The 18,640-nt window shown below is 45.0% G+C and overlaps 1 protein-coding gene across 3 annotated transcripts in view; it reads left to right on the top strand.

The window, feature by feature from the left end:
- Positions 1 to 6,999: 6,999 nt before the first annotated feature.
- rnf34b (ring finger protein 34b) overlaps positions 7,000 to 18,640 on the top strand; it is a 22,151-nt gene continuing 10,510 nt past the window's right edge. Inside the window, exons 1-8 of one of the 3 annotated variants that reach the window (XM_035535977.1) lie at positions 7,000 to 7,092; positions 10,628 to 10,852; positions 12,172 to 12,615; positions 13,986 to 14,048; positions 15,385 to 15,586; positions 16,206 to 16,235; positions 16,504 to 16,545; positions 17,874 to 18,005. In XM_035535977.1, coding sequence (XP_035391870.1) covers positions 7,087 to 7,092; positions 10,628 to 10,852; positions 12,172 to 12,615; positions 13,986 to 14,048; positions 15,385 to 15,586; positions 16,206 to 16,235; positions 16,504 to 16,545; positions 17,874 to 18,005 — 1,144 coding nt within the window. In that variant the 5' untranslated portion in view covers positions 7,000 to 7,086. Of the gene's footprint in view, positions 7,093 to 10,627; positions 10,853 to 12,171; positions 12,616 to 13,985; positions 14,049 to 15,384; positions 15,587 to 16,205; positions 16,236 to 16,503; positions 16,546 to 17,873 lie in introns of all 3 variants that reach the window. The other 2 variants (XM_027025320.2, XM_027025321.2) reach the window with 2 other exon arrangements.

The following is an 18,640-nucleotide window of genomic DNA, read 5'->3' as shown; positions in this document are numbered from 1 at the left end:
ATTCACATGCTAAACCTCATTCTCATGCTAAACCTCATTCACATGCTAAACCTCATTCTCATGCTAAACCTCATTCACATGCTAAACCTCATTCTCATGCTAAACCTCATTCACATGCTAAACCTCATTCACATGCTAAACCTCATTCTCATGCTAAACCTCATTCACATGCTAAACCTCATTCTCATGCTAAACCTCATTCTCATGCTAAACCTCATTCACATGCTAAACCTCATTCTCACGCTAAACCTCATTCACACGCTAAACCTCATTCTCATGCTAAACCTCATTCACATGCTAAACCTCATTCTCATGCTAAACCTCATTCACATGCTAAACCTCATTCTCATGCTAAAGGGAGGAGCAACAGCAAGCGCATAAGAATGTGCGTGCGTGTGTGAGAGAGAGAGAGAGAGAGAGAGAGAGAGATTGCATTTGTATTTATGCATGTGTGTTTAAGATTGCATGTGTACATATGCATATGCATGTGTGTAATAACAGGTTTCTGTTATGTGCAGCTGGAGTCAGCATTATTAGTGGAATGGCTGAGGATGCCAACAGAACCAGTTTTGACAAGACACGAGGCATGTGTGTGTGCGTGCGTGTATGGAATGGTTTGGAATGGTGTGTGGATGAGGAATGGTGAGGTCAGGGTTAGGCTCCTCCTCTCTGTTTACGATAAGCCATAGTTGCGGTTTCCTGTTGTAGATACACATGCCTGTCCTCACATTTTCCTGAAGGCTTATGTAATCACTGGAATTCTTTTAGAGAATGAGAACAGATTTCCACTATAGGGACACTGCAGCTCCCACCGCACCACACACGACGTCGCTCACCAAATCCCCGACATCAGAACAGCATTAGCAGTCCAGTCCTTTATTAAGATCTCTGGACATCAGCCCCACGTTGCAATGATGTTAGCTGTCACCAGCGGACCATGATATCGCACAGCTGCTCTGTGAGTGAGAGCTGGATTTACTGGTAATAATGTGGGTTTTAACGTGCGAGAACTCTATATACAGGTATTTGCATCGCAGATACGCCATCTAGTGGTTGAACAGCGAAAGAGCGCATTATTGGCTTTTCTTCCTGTGGACTGTTTATGTTTTTCCCACATCAGCCCGCCAGTCAGGCTCGCGGGGTTAGTTTATCCCATCTGGAAGCCAGCATGAGGCTAAAAATGGTAAATCATCAGTGACTAATCAGATGGCGAAATTCAGCCAATTACAGCTAATGAGCAAGCATTACGGTAAATGCGCTCATATTCACTCGTGCTGCTGGGAAAGTTCCCTTTTTTCCCCCAAAAGCATCGTTGCCGTAAACTTGCGTCACGCACGTCTGGGGTCTGCTCTCTTTACAGCGCTTATGTTGGCATTGCGGACGTAGCGTTCCCGCCAAAAATCATTTTGTTATAATAAGCACATAAAATGTGTGTTAAGATAACAAATAAATCACCAGTTCCGTGTAATTTCGAATGTGTGATGTTAATGTACAACTTGTGCTTCACCGCTCGGGTCGCTCGGAGCTGAGTACAAGATGCTGTACTCGTTATACAATATACAACAGTGCCACCTGGTGGACAAACGTGTACATGACCGCCCTGTCCGTGAGACCTGGGACGTGTAAGGCACTGGCCTGCTCTGTATGGGTATGCTCTGGGAGACGCCCAAAATCATTCAGAAAATCAACCTGTAAAAGTCAGTTACAAAAAAATCACATTTGAAATTGCTGGAGCTAAGCAAAATCAATGACATATAATTTGCAAAGTAAAATAATGTATTAATGCAGCATTCTCATCAAAACAGCATGTCCATTTTAAACAATCTAATGGCTGGTTGGTGTGTGTGTGTGTGTGGGTGTGTGTTCACGCGTGTGTATGAGACACTGTACTACCACTCTAATGAAGAGTGATGACGAAAGTTCCCACAATCGCCTGTTCACTTTCTTATACACACACACACTGTACACAGAAACACTTCAGATGGAAGCACACTTTACACAGACACACACACACTCTACATTCTATACACACACATTACACACACAATCTACACACACTCTGCACACACACACACTACACACACACACACACTCTACATTCTACACACTGCACACACACACACACACACACACTCTACACACACTCTACACACACACACACACACACACACACTCTACACACACTCTACACACACACACACACACACACACACACAGTCTGCACACACACACACACACACACACACACACACACACATACACACACACACACATACACACTACACACACACACTCTATACACACACACACAATTTCTTTGGCCTGTGGTCCTACTGACTCATTTCTTATGGAGATATATTTGTCTAAACATGTGTTGAATTTGAAATGTCTTATGTAAGATTTTTTTTTGACATGCTTCATAACTTCGTGACTAGTGTTGACTGAGTAGATTTGATTTAATGTCTCCAGATTGCTCTAAACTTACCTTAACAGAAGACCTTTGTGTAAATGTTCTGTCATCTCTGATGTCTGGGTTTGGTGAAGGAGGAGGATTAGACCACAGAGGCAGCCGAGGTTGACTTCCCTAATGACTATTACAGTTCAAATCCATCTATTATAGAACAAATTTATCGTTACATCTTGCTAAGTCTCAAAATGCAGAACAGGGCTTTTGTTTATGCTTTTGAAAGGTTTTGTCTGATTTGATGCCTGTGTCTCTTTTTCTCCATCATAACTCGTATGCTTTTATTTTATGTTGGTAGTTTCATTTTAAATGACACATAGGAACATTGATTTGTAAGAAATATAAATATTTATTCATTGGAATGTATTATATTTATACAGGCGATAAGTGGCTGAGTCCAAGGTCCTCAGGAAAAGCATAATACCAATATAAAACAAAATGAAGATGTTTTACTCAGTTTAGCACAATATTTAATAAACAATGAGAAAAGGCAAACTAACACTACCACACAGCCCTTAGTGAGTTCGTCATTTAAATGTGGTTTAAACGGATTCAAACCTTTAAAGGCTAAAATATGACGCACATTACATTTGTATGTATGCAGATTATGAGATTGCATTTGTATATATGCATGTGCATGTGTGTTTGTGTGCACGTGTGTGTTTAAGATTGCATACACACACACACACACACACACACACACACTACACACACTCTACACACACACACACACACACACACACTCTACACACACACACACACTCTCTACACACACACACACACACTCTACATATACACTCCACACACACACTCTACACACACACACACTCTACACACACACACACACACTCTGCGCACACACTCTACACACACACACACACACTCTGCGCACACACTCTACACACACACACACACACACTACACACACTCTACACACACACAAGCACACACACTCTACACACACTCTGCACACACAGACAATACACACACACTCCACACACACACACACACACACACACACTACACACACACACACTCTACACACACTCCACACACACACACACACACACACACTCTACACACACACACACACACTCTGCGCGCACACACACACACACTCTACACACACACACTCTGCACACACACACACACACACACACTACACACACTCTACACACACTCTACATACACGCACTGCACACACACTCTACACACACACACTCTACACACACTCTGCACACACACACACTACACACACACACACACACACTACACAAACACACACACACTACACACACACACACACATACACACACACACTCCACACACACAAACACACACACACTACACACACACACTCCACACACACAAACACACACACACACACACACACACACACACACACACACTCTACACACACACACACACACTCTGCACACACAGACACTACACACACACTAAACACACACACACACACACACTATACACACACACACACACTCTCTGCACACACACACACTACACACACACTCTACACACACACACACAAACTCTACAAACACTCTATGCACACACAATACACACACACTCTACACACACTCTACACACACACTCTGCACACACACACACACACACACTCTCTCTGCAGACACACACACACACACACACGCACACTCTACGCACACACACTACACACACACTCTGCACACACACACACACACTACACACACACTACACACATGCACATTATACACACACTCTACACACACTCTACACCCACACTCTACACACACACACACACTCTACACACACACACACACTCTACACACATACACACACTCTACACACACTCTACATACACACACTCCACACACACTCCACACACACAAACACACACACACACACACACACACACTCTACACACACACACACACACACTCTGCACACACAGACAATACACACACTCTAAACACACACACACACACACACTACACACACACACACACACACACACACACACACTCTGCACACACACACACTACACACACACTCTACACACACACACAAACTCTACAAACACTACGCACACACAATACACACACACTCTACACACACACTCTGCACACACACACACACTTTCTGCAGACACACTCTACACACACACACACACACACACTCCACACACGCACACTACACACACTCTACACACACACACACACACACATACACTCTGCATACACACACACACACACACACACACTACACACACACACACACACTCTCTACATACACACACACTCTACACACACACACTCTACACACACTCTACACACACTCTACACACATACACACATACACACACACACACACACTACACAGACACACTCTATACACACACACACACACAAACTCTTGGGCCTGTGGTCCTACTGGCTCATTTCTTATGGAGACATATTTGTTTAAACATGTGCTAGACGTGTGTTGAATTTGAAATTTCTTATGTAAGATTTTTTTTTGAAATGCTTCGTAACTTCGTAACTAGTGTTGACTGAGTAGATTTGATTTAATGTCTCCAGATTGCTCTAAACGTATCTTAACAGAGGACCTTTGTGTAAATGTTGTAATGCTGGTATACATTGTTATTGTATTACTATATAACTATCATCTCTGATGTCTGGGTTTGGTGAAGGAGGAGGATTAGACCACAGAGGCAGCCGAGGTTGACTTCCCTAATGACTACAGCTCAAATCCATCTATTACAGCTCAAATCCATCTATTATAGCTCAAATTAATCTATTATAGCTCAAATCCATCTATTACAGCTCAAATCCATCTATTATAGCTCAAATCCATCTATTACAGCTCAAATCCATCTATTACAGCTCAAATTTGTCGTTACATCTTGCTAAGTCTCAAAATGCAGAACAGGGCTTTTGTTTATCGATGCTTTTGGAAGGTTTTGTCTGATTTGATGCCTGTGTCTCTGTCATCTTTTTCTCCATCATAACTCATATGCTTTTATGCTTTTATTTTATGTTGGTAGTTTCATTTTAAATGACACATAGGAACTTTGATATGTAAGAAATATAAATATTTATTCATTTGTATCTATTATATTTATACAGACGATAAGCCACTGAGTCCAAGGACCAATATAAAACAAAATGAAGATGTTTTACTCAGTTTAGCACAATATTTAATAAACAATGAGAAAAGGCAAACTAACAATACCACACAGCCCTTAGTGAGTTCGTCATTTAAATGTGGTTTAAACGGATTCAAACCTTTAAAGGCTAAAATATGACGCACGTTGCCAACTGAGAGCAGGGAAACCTTCACCATGCCAACACAGAGCCACACCGTTATTCTGCTCAGATTCATTCACTTTATGTAAGAATGAATGGTAAGGGTTTTAATTAAACCATAGATATTTTAAAAAGCAATAAATAGAATGTTTTCTGTCTTCTCACGTACAAGAAACAGGGTTTTGTTGGTTTTTACCTGCAATAACACGTAAGGTACTTTAATAAATGAAACCCAATGGTTTCAGCACTAACAGAGCCACATTCGTGTTGTTATTCTAGGTCTGATAGAATATCGTTCAAATATTTTTTCCTTATCAAAAATCCTTTACTGTCCCGGTATTTGTGGCCTAAACGAGAAATCTAAATCTTTTTGGCTCTTTAAGGTTAAAAGAGTCCGCTAACACTACGAAAGAACAACGTTCCCTCCGAAGTCCAGCATCAGTTTGAAGCTTCCGGTCTTCCGAGGTTACTCCGCGTCACGCGTGTGACGTCATACCCAAACCGAACCGTGTGAGCAGAAAATGAGCAGACTTGCTCTCGCGCTGCACACATGGCAAAACAAGTGTAAGCCGGCTTAAGTGCACGATTTTTTCTTGAAGATGGCGAAAGCGTTTCGGCTCGTGTCGGGCTGCAGGATGCGGTGCATGGCGCGTTCAGGCATGCAGTACGGCTGCTCTGGCTTTAGAAAGCGCGTGCTGCCGTTATAACGCTGAATAAGAGTTGGATTAAAGCGCAGCAGCGTCCGCAAAAGCTGCGTGCTCTGCACGTGACGCATGACGGAGATCTCGAGGGCACACAGTGCGCTGACAGTAGGATGTGGACAACTACCCGCGTGCATTTAAAGGCTGGCCAAGACAATAATATCTACAAAATAGTGATATAATTAAAACAAAATTTACAGAATAATGTCGATATTGTCCAAGATAATAAAGTATAAATGAGGCTAATTCGTTGTTTGTCGTGATCTTCCTATTCTACGTCTACTTCTATTTGCGGGCTTCCAAACACCGACTAGCACGGAGCGCACGGGCGCTATTACGCGCTCTGGATACCTGCATCATCAGCTCGAGACCGTACACATGCGTGCATGCAACACGACTAAGGCCCGCCCATCTAGCAACGAGCGGTGAGCGATTGGTTGCTATAGATAACGTCGGCTCCTCTCGTTTCGGGATTGGCGGAGAGGTGCTTGTCCATTACGTTATGCTCTCCTCCACAAATACACTGGGGTGACTGCAAGAGAAGGCGTAATGGAGCGGTGCCTTATGTCCTTGCAATGGTCGTCATTTTAATATCATTTGGCAGGCGGGAGTTACAATGAAGGTAGGCCACAGTAATGTCATTATTCTGGTCGTAAGAACCGTGATTTCAGATCGAGTGTTCGACCGAGGCGCGCGCTGCTCCGCACGCATTACTTTGATTATCAGTATCGCCTCTAGAAAACAAAAGAAGTAAATTAATAGTTTAGTCAACAGAATATCATTCACAGGAAGTATTTCCTACTGATAATCTAGTGCGCCCGTTGCCTCGAAAATTCTGTTCAATTCGGTTAACGGTGGTAAGATTAACATTGCGCCCTAAGTGAGGATGTACGTCGCCGGTGCACGCAAGCATGCGATCACAGGACATCCTGCATCTAATTAGCAGTGAGACGCATATAATAGCGCGAGCACCCAGATCTACATCTGCGGTGACAGGAACGGCGCCTTGTCCGCGAGACGTCTGCAGCTTTGCTCCACGCTGGTGGCCAAAGCTCGTGTCCTTCGCTGGAGAGATCAGTGGATAATCTGTGCTCGCGCATATGGGAGGGGAGGCTGCAAAAGTGCTTCACGTCAGTCTGTGACAATATGAATAATGATCGTTAACTTTAACACGGTGACGACGGGGCTCTGGTCGCGGGAGTCGATGCAGCTGTAAGTTTGCATGTTGCCTTACACCATGATACATATTTACAGGACGCAGAGGCCTGTATTACGATGACAAATCAATGTTTGGAATTAAATGTCATTTACCGAATGAAACCTGGTCTTCTGTCACATACAGCCTTAAAGCAGATGATATAAACGTGTGCTTTGGCCAGTCTGAGAAGGTGTGTTTATTAATGCCGGTCGGAGAACTACATTTCTGCACGTGGATCTGCTCCCTGGAGATATTTAGGTAACGGTAAAGGGCATCTTGTTGCCGGGACGACGAAATCTCTCCTCAATCAATCTGTTTTCTTCTAAAATCAGTTTTGAAATGAAACGGCATAACCTTCATGTCGTGGCGTAGAACTCCAAAGTGGCTGCTGAGTTTGTCCCTCCAGTAACGGATGGGAAGACTACACGAGCAGGACGGTGACCGGACACTGGCCGAGGCTCGAGCTAGCTGGCTATCAGAAGCCTGGTTTAAATAGACTGTAGAATAAAACAGAGTAACAAATGACTACGTTTGCTGCTGCTTAAAACAGAAACACACACACTCACACACACATATTCACACACACACACACACACACACACACACACACACTCACACACACACACACACACACACAGAAAAACAGAAGGAAATTTCGAGTAGACTTGTGCAGGCCACAGCACAGTTTGTCTAGGGATGTATGAGACTTGTGACAAAACATTAATTTCATTGTTTGTTTATGTGTGTTTTGGTTTTTGTTGTTGTTTGTTTAAGCATGTCATTATCCAACTTATTATAAACTGACCGGTCACATCCCCTTAGTCCAGATCCCAGAGGGAATCGTCTTCCATATGACTGAGGCAAACGTAACTTTAAAAGACACTGACTGCAGGTTTAACATGGATCTGGATCCATTTTAGCTGTCAAAAAATTTAGTGTTGAACTTTACTGTTAAATTGATTTGCAAAGATGGTTTGTCACTGGCGCTGTGGTGGCGCAGCACTTGACACACTCTCAGATTCAGAAAGTTCTTAGAAATGGGAAGAACACAAAACTCCAGGGAGACTCTTTTTGTTGGATGTGTCAGTCACACTTCAGTAAGTCCAGTCGGAGGATTTATATCTGAGCTACATCAGTTTTATTCAGTGGCATTATCTCCCCACAGCCCAGCAACACCGGCTCTGCTGCAGAGCACTTAATAAAGGTGATTCAGTACTAATCCATGACTCAGTATTTCTCCTGAAATTGAGTACTGATTTGGTGATTTATTGTTGGTCATGTGACTCAGTGATGATTCTGTGCACTATGGGTTTATTTTGCTGTTCTGACATCAGCGCTTCCAACGCACATCAGCTGTCGGGATCAGTTGACCAACAGTCCAGACCAGGGGAGGGCGGGTCTAGAGGGCGGGGCTTATCCAAGCACTGGTCCGCGATTGCTGATGTTAGGGGTTGCGTTATGCAAATGTCACTTTTCAAGGAGTGGAGTTGTGGGCAGACTTTCCTATAGGGTAGTTACTGTGTAAACAACGTGTCCGTAATCATAGTGTGTGTGTGTGTGTGTGTGTGTGTGTGTGTGTGTGTGTAGCCCACACTACTAAAGTCATAAAGACCCACAAAAGACCTCCTTGTCATCTATGGTTATGACTCTCTCTCTCTCTCTCTCTCTCTCTCTCTCTCTCATTCTCTCCCTCCCCCTCTCTCTGTGGAGAATGCTAGTGGGCAGCAGAAAGAGAGCATTCGTATTTATGGTGTGACAGAGAGAGAGTGTGTGTGTGTGTGTGTGACAGAGAGAGAGAGAGAGAGAGAGATCGTGTGTGTGTGTGTGTGAGAGAGAGAGAGTGTGATCAAGTGTCTGTGTGTCTGTATGTGTGTGTGTGAGAGAGAGAGAGAGTGTGATCAAGTGTCTGTGTGTGTGTGTGTGTGTGTGTGTGTGTGTGTGAGAGAGAGAGAGAGAGAGAGAGAGAGAGAGAGAGAGTGATCAAGTGTCTATGTGTGTGTGATAGGCTAAGTTGGTCTGTCCAGGACATACACGGGTTGAATCGTGTGTTTGTGTGTGTGTGTGTGTGTGTGTGTGTGTGATGTTCAAACCGGCCATCGCATGAGTTGAGTTTCAGTGGCCCAGCGTTCCCAGCATGATTAACACAGACAACACAGCCAATCGATGTGGCCTCTTAGAAACAATGAGAACCACTTGCTCTCACTCAGTAAAAATGAACCAGCCCCCCCCCCCCGTCCTGTCTGTCCCTGTCCTGTCTGTTACTCTCTGCCCTGTCTGTCTCTGTCCTGTCTGTTTCTCTCTGTCCTGTCTGTTTCTCTCTGTCCTGTCTGTGTCCGGGGTCTGTCTCTCTGTCCTGTCTGTATCTGTGTGTGTGTGCTATATTCCAGTAAGGGTTGGTGTTTGTGTGTGTGAGAGAGAGATCTACTCCAGTATGTGTGTGTGTGTGTGAGAGAGAGAGAGAGAGAGAGAGAGAGAGAGAGAGAGATCTGCTCCAGTAGGGTTGGTTGTGTGTGTGTGTGTGTGTGTGTGTGTGTGTGAGAGAGAGAGAGAGAGAGAGAGAGAGAGAGAGATCTACTCCAGTAGGGTTGGTTGTGTGTGTGTGTGTGTGTGTGTGTGTGTGTGTGAGAGAGAGAGAGAGAGAGAGAGAGAGATCTACTCCAGTAGGGTTGGTGTGTGTGTGTGAGTGTTTTTTTTTTCATCTCGGGTCATATTATTGTAATTTGGGATTATGTTTTGTATTTTTAATCTGAAAATGTGATTTAGGTTTTTAAAATGTTCACAGTAAACGAGAAAGTGCATCTGTGTCTTAACTGTAGCAGTCATGCAATGATCACATATTCTCATGTCTCTCTCTCTCTCTCTCTCTCTGTCTCTCTCTCTCTCTCTCTCTCTCTCTCTCTCTCTCTCTCTCTCGCTCTCTCTCTCTCTCTCGCTCGCGCTCTCTCTCTCTGTCTTTTAGGCCGGGGCTTCCTCTATGTGGGCGTCGTGCTGTGGCTTGCTGAATGAGGTGATTGGTACAGGGGCAGTGCGCAGTCAGCCACCGGGTTTTGGGGGCGGGGCGGGGCCCTTCCGTTTTGCCCCCAGTGCCGGGTACTCCGCCTACCCTTCCACAAGCCCCGCCTCCTCAGGCAGCGGCCTAGTGTGCAAGGCCTGTGGTCTTGCCTTCTCTGTCTTCAGACGCAAGGTAAGAGTGGGTGGAGTATCTGTACGGAGCACAGGTGTGTCAGTAGTGTGGGGGTAAGAGTGGGCGGAGTATATGTACGGGGCACAGGTGTGTCAGTAGTGTGGGGGTAAGAGTGGGTGGAGTATCTGTACGGAGCACAGGTTGTCAGTAGTGTGGGGGTAAGAGTGGGTGGAGTATATGTACGGAGCACAGGTGTGTCAGTAGTGTGGGGGTAAGAGTGGGTGGAGTATCTGTATGGGGCACAGGTGTGTCAGTAGTGTGGGGGTAAGAGTGGGCGGAGTATATGTACGGAGCACAGGTGTGTCAGTAGTGTGGGGGTAAGAGTGGGTGGAGTATCTGTACGGAGCACAGGTTGTCAGTAGTGTGGGGGTAAGAGTGGGTGGAGTATGTACGGAGCACAGGTGTGTCAGTAGTGTGGGGGTAAGAGTGGGGCGGAGTATATGTACGGGGCACAGGTGTGTCAGTAGTGTGGGGGTAAGAGTGGGTGGAGTATCTGTACGGAGCACAGGTTGTCAGTAGTGTGGGGGTAAGAGTGGGTGGAGTATATGTACGGAGCACAGGTGTGTCAGTAGTGTGGGGGTAAGAGTGGGTGGAGTATCTGTATGGGGCACAGGTGTGTCAGTAGTGTGGGGGTAAGAGTGGGCGGAGTATATGTACGGAGCACAGGTGTGTCAGTAGTGTGGGGGTAAGAGTGGGTGGAGTATCTGTACGGAGCACAGGTTGTCAGTAGTGTGGGGGTAAGAGTGGGTGGAGTATGTACGGAGCACAGGTGTGTCAGTAGTGTGGGGGTAAGAGTGGGTGGAGTATATGTACGGAGCACAGGTGTGTCAGTAGTGTGGGGGACGTTACAATGGAACTTACATACCCATACTGCCCCGCATGATGTAATACTGCCCCGCATGATGTAATACTGCCCTGTATGATGTAATACTGCCCTATGGTATAATACTGCCCCATGTGATGTAATGCTGCCCCCGCATAATGTAATACTGCCCCATATGATGTATTGCTGCCCCATGGTGTAATACTGTCATATGAGGTAATACTGCATTTAACATTATTAATACATTATACTGAACACATTTAACATTATTAATTCATTAAACTGATGCATTTTATATTATTAATACATTATATTGAACACATTTAATATTAATACATTATACTGAACGCATTTAATATTATTAATTCATTAAACTGAACACATTTAACATTATTAATACATTATACTGAACACATGTAACATTTGAGAGTGTTAATATTCTTGTCAAGCTGAACTCTCTGTCTGTCTGTCTGTCTGTCTGTCTGTCTGTCTGCAGCACGTGTGCTGTGACTGTAAGAAGAGCTTCTGCTCGCTGTGTTCCGTGCTACAGGAGAACCTGCGCAGGTGTGCCACCTGCCACCTGTTGTGGGGCACGGCTTTCCAGAGGCCCCGCCTCATGCGCCTGCGCGTCAAAGACCTGCGCACATACCTGACGCTGCGCAACATCAACACAGACACCTGCCGAGAGAAGGAGCACCTGGTGGATCTGGTACTCTGCCACTTGGGGGCGCAGCTGGGGCCGGGCGAGGAGGATGAGGATGACGAGGAGGAGGAGGTGGCAGACACTGACAGCCTGCACTCGCAACTGCACTCTGTGGTTACTCCGCCCCCCAGGGCCGCACGCTCCGCCTCTCAGCAGTCTGTCCTGTCTAACCCTGCCTCTCAGGGAGAAGTGCTCAGTCCTAGTAACAGCCCTACCAACAGCTCAGGAACCAGCCAGGTACACACACACACACACACACACACACACTCATACACAAACCTCTCAGGTATAAAACTAGCCATTGCTCACTCAGTCTGTGTGTTGTGTTGGATGGTGTGTGTGTGTGTGTGTGTGTGTGTGGTGTTCTTAGACCTCTGTAATGTGTAGTCTTGGCCTTGTTGAGAGTGCTTATATGACAAACACGCTGCTCTGTATACACACACCCACGCAATGCACACACACACACATACGCTGAATTTCAGGCACTCAATCTCCTAAATGGGGCTGAAAATAAGTGAGCCTTAAATAAGTGAATGATTTAGATTTGTGTGTGTGTACTTATGTCTGTTTGTGTGTGTGTGCGTGTGTGTGTGTGCGTGTGTGTATGTGTGTGTGTGTGTGCATGCGTGTGTGCTTATGTCTGTGTGTGTGTGTGTGTGTGTGTGTGTGTGTGCATGCGTGTGTGCTTATGTCTGTGTGTGTGTCTGTGCGCGTGTGCTTGAATTTGTGTGTGTGTGTGTGTGTGCACGTGTGTGTACTTGAGTAAAATGCTCTAATTGTATGCCATTCATTTAGTTCAAGATCATTAATTAAGACATTGACTGGAACAAAGTGCAGTTCATCATTCGCTGTGCTTTGTGGGAAGTTCAAAGGGGTGGGGCAGTGCCTTGATAACTAAACCCCCTGATAACTAAACCCCTGATCATTAAACCCCTGATAACTAAACCCCTGATAACTAAACCCCTGACAACTAAACCCCTGACAACTAAACCCCTGATAACTAAACCCCTGACAACTAAACCCCCTGATAACTAAACCCCTGATCATTAAACCCCTGATATCTAAACCCCTGACAACTAAACCCCCTGACAACTAAACCCCTGACAACTAAACCCCTGATAACTAAACCCCTGATCATTAAACCCCTGATAACTAAACCCCTGACAACTAAACCCCCTGATAACTAAACCCCTGATCATTAAACCCCTGACAACTAAACCCCTGATAACTAAACCCCTGATCATTAAACCCCTGATCATTAAACCCCTGATAACTAAACCCCTGACAACTAAACCCCCTGATAACTAAACCCCTGATTGACTAAACCCCCTGATAACTAAATCCCTGATGACTATGACTAAACCCCCTAATGACTAAATCCCTGATGACTAAACCCCCTGATGACTAAACAATTGATGACTAAACCTCTGATCACGTTTCTTGTGTGTTATTGTGATGTTTGTTGTGTGTTATTGTTATTGTAGTGATAGATGGATGGTTTTAAAACAACACTAATAGTAATAGTGCATTGTAATACTTAGAACATATATAGAATACAGTGAAAGCACAACTGTGTGTGTGTATCTGTTCGTGTGTATCATTGCCAGGATCATGGGGAAGTTGCCTCTGTTTCTCTTTTATATCTGGAGCCCAGTGCACATTTCCTAGAGGTGAGTCGTGCTTCATAAACTAAAGTAAAAAAGGGTTGTAGTATAACAGCAGTAGTACAGTGGTTGTAGTATAACAGCAGTAGTACAGTGGTTGTAGTATTACTGCAGTAGTATAGAGGTTGTAGTATAACAGCAGTAGTACAGTGGTTGTAGTATTATTGCAGTAGTATAGAGGTTGTAGTATAACAGCAGTAGTACAGTGGTTGTAGTATTACTGCAGTAGTATAGAGGTTGTAGTATAACAGCAGTAGTATAGCGGTTGTAGTATTACTGCAGTAGTATAGAGGTTGTAGTATAACAGCAGTAGTACAGTGGTTGTAGTATTACTGCAGTAGTATAGAGGTTGTAGTATAACAGCAGTAGTACAGTGGTTGTATTATTGCAGTAGTATAGTGGTTGTATTACTGCAGTAGTATAGCAGTTGTAGTATTATTGCAGTAGTATAGCGGTTGTAGTATTACTGCAGTAGTATAGCAGTTGTAGTATTATTGCAATAGTATAGAGTTGTAGTATTATTGCAGTGGTATAGCGTTGTAATATTACTGCAGTAGTATAGCAGTTGTATTATTGCGGTAGTATAGCAGTTGTAGTATTACTGCAGTAGTATAGACTTGTAGTATTACGGCAGTAATATAGTGGTTGTAGTGTTACTGCAGTAGTATAGTGATTGTAGTATTACTGCAGTAGTATAGTGGTTGTAGTGTTACTGCAGTAGTATAGTGCTTGTATAACTGCAGTAGTATAGCGATTGTAGTATTACTTCAGTAGTATAGCAGTTGTAGTATTACTGCAGTAGTATTGCAGTTGTAGTATTATTGCAGTAGTATAGTGGTTGTATAACTGCAGTAGTATAGTGGTTGTATAGCAGCAGTAGTATAGTGGTTGTAGTATAACTGCAGTAGTATAGTGGTTGTATAGCAGCAGTAGTATAGCAATTGTAGTATTACTTCAGTAGTATAGCGGTTGTAGTATTATTGCAGTAGTATAGAGTTGTAATATAAATGCAGTAGTATAGCGGTTGTTGTATAACTGCAGTAGTATAGCAGTTGTAGTATTACTGCAGTAGTATAGCAGTTGTAGTATAACTGCAGTAGTATAGCGGTTGTAGTATAACTGCAGTAGTATAGCGGTTGTAGTATTACTGCAGTAGTATAGCGGTTGTAGTATTGTGTACACTGGGGTGGTGGGCGGTGCTCCTGTACACGGGTGGGGTGGTGCTCATGGGTGTGGCATGTGCGGAGCAAACAGTCTGCTACAGATGTCATGAAGAAAACATGATGATGACACTGGTTCTGCTGTCATCTCGTCCTGCCTGCGTGTGTGTGTGTGTGAACAGACGAGTCCCGTGACTCAGAGGCGAGCACGGGCCTCTCTCTCCGACCTGTCCCGGGAGGATGACATCGAGGGCCTGACAGTACGGCAGTTGAAGGAGATTCTGGCCAGAAATTTTGTCAGTTTCTCAGGCTGCTGTGAGAAGTGGGAGCTGGTGGAGCGCGTCCACCGCCTCTACAGAGAGACCCAGATCAACCGCACTTCCAGTGAGTGCAGACCTTACAGACTTGCACAGAAACTCGGAGTGGGGCTTAGTACCAGAATGGTGTACAGGGAAACAGGCAGTTAGACAGTGAGACGGTTATTTACTGTGACTGTGTGTCTTTGTGTCCATGTGCTACTGTCTGACTGTGTGTCTGTTATAGTGTGTGTGTGTGTGTGTGTGTGTGTGTGTGTGTGTGTGTAATGCAGAGGGTGACTCATCATATGCTGCCCTCTGCTGGGGACTAAAATCAGCGAGGAGGTGGAGTCAATAGAATGAGATGTGGGAGGAGAGAGGTTAGGGGTCAGAGGCAGGGGTTATGGGATCAGGGGGAGGGGTTATGGTTCAGGAGGAAGAGTTAAGGGTCAGGAGGAGGAGTTAGGGGGAGGGGTTAGGATTCAGGAGGAGGAGTTATGGGTCAATGGGAGGGGGGAGTGATGAGTCTGCAGGAAGAGGAAGTCCTAGGAAATCCAGAAGTCAGAACTCTTAACTGCAAAAATGGCTAAAAGTGAAAGAAAGAAATTCATTCTTTTAAAAATGATTGAAACATTTTTTTAGAGAGTTTTTAGGACTCACGACTGTCTCTGTGGGACTAACTTCTCCTCTCGTTGTTTTCTTTGCAGTGGAAAATGTCAGTACCAGCGTCACTGCAGGTATGTTTCCTTACCTCACACTTAGAAGTCTATAGTATTAAGTACATTAGCGTCCATCTGTCAGCTGCCATTTACTAACATACTCCTGAAACCATGCGATACCAAGAGGAGGGTTTACGCTGGATAGGAGCACAGCCATTTTTCAGCTGGAGAGAGGAAGGTGTATTTGGCCGGCTGAGTGAGCACGTCTCTGAAGCAGAGCATCTCTGCCAGTTCTATGCCCTTTGTAATCTCATTATGCTCCTTTCCTCTCTGTGCTTTACCAAAGTGGTGGCGTACCCGCCTCCGATATGTGATGGAGGTGTTGGAGGTAAGAGAATCAAGATCTGTCATCCTATCATCAGCATGTATGTGTGACAGACGTCAGCCCTCCTGCAATGCATGCTGGGAGATCCATACTTTCCTTTACCTACCTGAGAAACTCAGGATTCTCCTGTGTGACCTATGTTGGGTTAGGGTTAGGGGTTAGGGTTAGTTTCTGTGTGACCTATGTTGGGTTAGGGTTAGGGTTAGTTTCTGTGTGACCTATGTTGGGTTAGGGTTAGGGGTTAGGGTTAGTTTCTGTGTGACCTATGTTGGGTTAGGGTTAGGGTTAGTTTCTGTGTGACCTATGTTGGGTTAGGGTTAGGGGTTAAGGTTAGTTTCTGTGTGACCTATGTTGGGTTAGGGTTAGGGGTTAGGGTTAGTGTCTGTGTGATCTATGTTGGGTTAGGGTTAGGGTTAGTTTCTGCTTGACCAATTTTGGGTTATGGTTAGGGGTTAGGGATAGTTTCTGCTTGACCTATGATGGGTTAGGGTTAGGGGTTAGGGTTAGTGTCTGCGTGGCCTATTTTGGGTTAGGGTTATGGGTTAGGGTCTGCGTGACATATTTGGGTTAGGGTTAGGGTTAGTGTCTGCGTGACCTATGTTGGGTTAGAGTTAGGGGTTAGGGTTAGTCTCTGTGTGACCTATTTTGGGTTAGGGTTAGGGGTTAGTGTCTGTTTGACCTATGTTGGGTTAGAGTTAGGGGTTAGAGGTTAGGGTTAGTGTCTGTGTGACCTATGTTGGGTTAGGGTCTGCGTGACCTATTTTGGGTTAGGGTTAGGGGTTAGGGTTAGTGTCTGTGTGACCCATGTTGGATTAGGGTTAGGGGTTGGGGTTAGTGTCTGCGTGACCTATTTTGGGTTTGCTTCCCGTCTCTGTTTTTCTGTGCATGTGCTTGGTCTGGGTCGTCTGGGCTGTAATATCACTTTAACAGCACTTATTGCTGCTGTAAAGATTTACTCCTTTTGGCCAAATGCCAGATGCTAATCTGAAAAAGCTCAGTGATTGTACGGATCCTTTAAGCTCAATATTGTAAGTGTCTTCCTGGCGGAGCACCAGGGTCGTTCGTCCGTTTGTGGTCTGCTGACCCCTGATGTTCTGCACTTTTCACAGATTTTGTGTGAGCAGGGCACTTAATAAAGATTCATCTAGACAGACATCAGAGAACAGCTCAACACCGCCACCTACAGACACATCAACACCACCACATCAGATAGCTGAAAATGTTTTACAACTTCAAATCAAAACTGACCACAACTTTGGGAATAAAAAGAGAGAGAACATAATCCCGGTGAGGTTTAAATGACGTGTCCTGCTCTGTCCTCTGTCCTGTAGATGGCTCTGCTGTGGCCCCTTTGGGTGTGCTGGATGAGAACCTGTGCAGAATCTGCATGGACGCTGTGATCGACTGTGTCCTTCTGGAATGTGGTCACATGGTCACGTGCACCAAGTGTGGCAAGCGGATGAGTGAGTGTCCCATCTGTAGGCAGTACGTGGTCCGGGCTGTGCATGTCTTCAAGTCCTAACCCGGATCTCCACCCGGATCTACACCCAGCCCTACACCCAGATATACACCCGGATCTACACCCACATCTACACCTCCACACCCACATCTACACCCAGCCCCACACCCACCTCTACACCCACATCTACACCCAGCTCCACACCCACATCTACACCCAGCTCCACAGCTCCTGAGAAGCTCCCCCAGGGTGCACGTGGACATGGCACTCAGTGGTGCCCCCTTCGCTTCCATCTGATGTGGAGGTCAAAATTTCTAGTGGGAACTTTTCAGCTGGTCATAATGCAACTGTTTTCTTTGCTTGTTTCACACACTGATGCTCGTTATGTGCTTATGACTTTGCGTTAGTCTGTACAACTAACCCAGGGTGAGTCGTAGAGGAACAGTGTCAGATAGGCTTTGATATGGTTTACATTCCTTCAGATTTCTAATGTGCAATATTAGATTATTAAGAAATGTTAAGTGTGTGATTTAGAGGGTGTAACGTGAGAAGAGCGAACCATCTGCCATTAAAAAGCGCTGCAGGGGCCAGCAGTGTGATGGACACAGCGTCCAGGACTTCAGTGCCAGATCTCACCAC

This window comes from Electrophorus electricus, chromosome 17, assembly GCF_013358815.1.
Source record: "Electrophorus electricus isolate fEleEle1 chromosome 17, fEleEle1.pri, whole genome shotgun sequence".
Taxonomy (NCBI): domain Eukaryota; kingdom Metazoa; phylum Chordata; class Actinopteri; order Gymnotiformes; family Gymnotidae; genus Electrophorus; species Electrophorus electricus.
The sequence above is the reverse complement of the archived record's forward strand: the minus strand, read 5'-3'. Positions and strand labels throughout refer to the sequence as shown.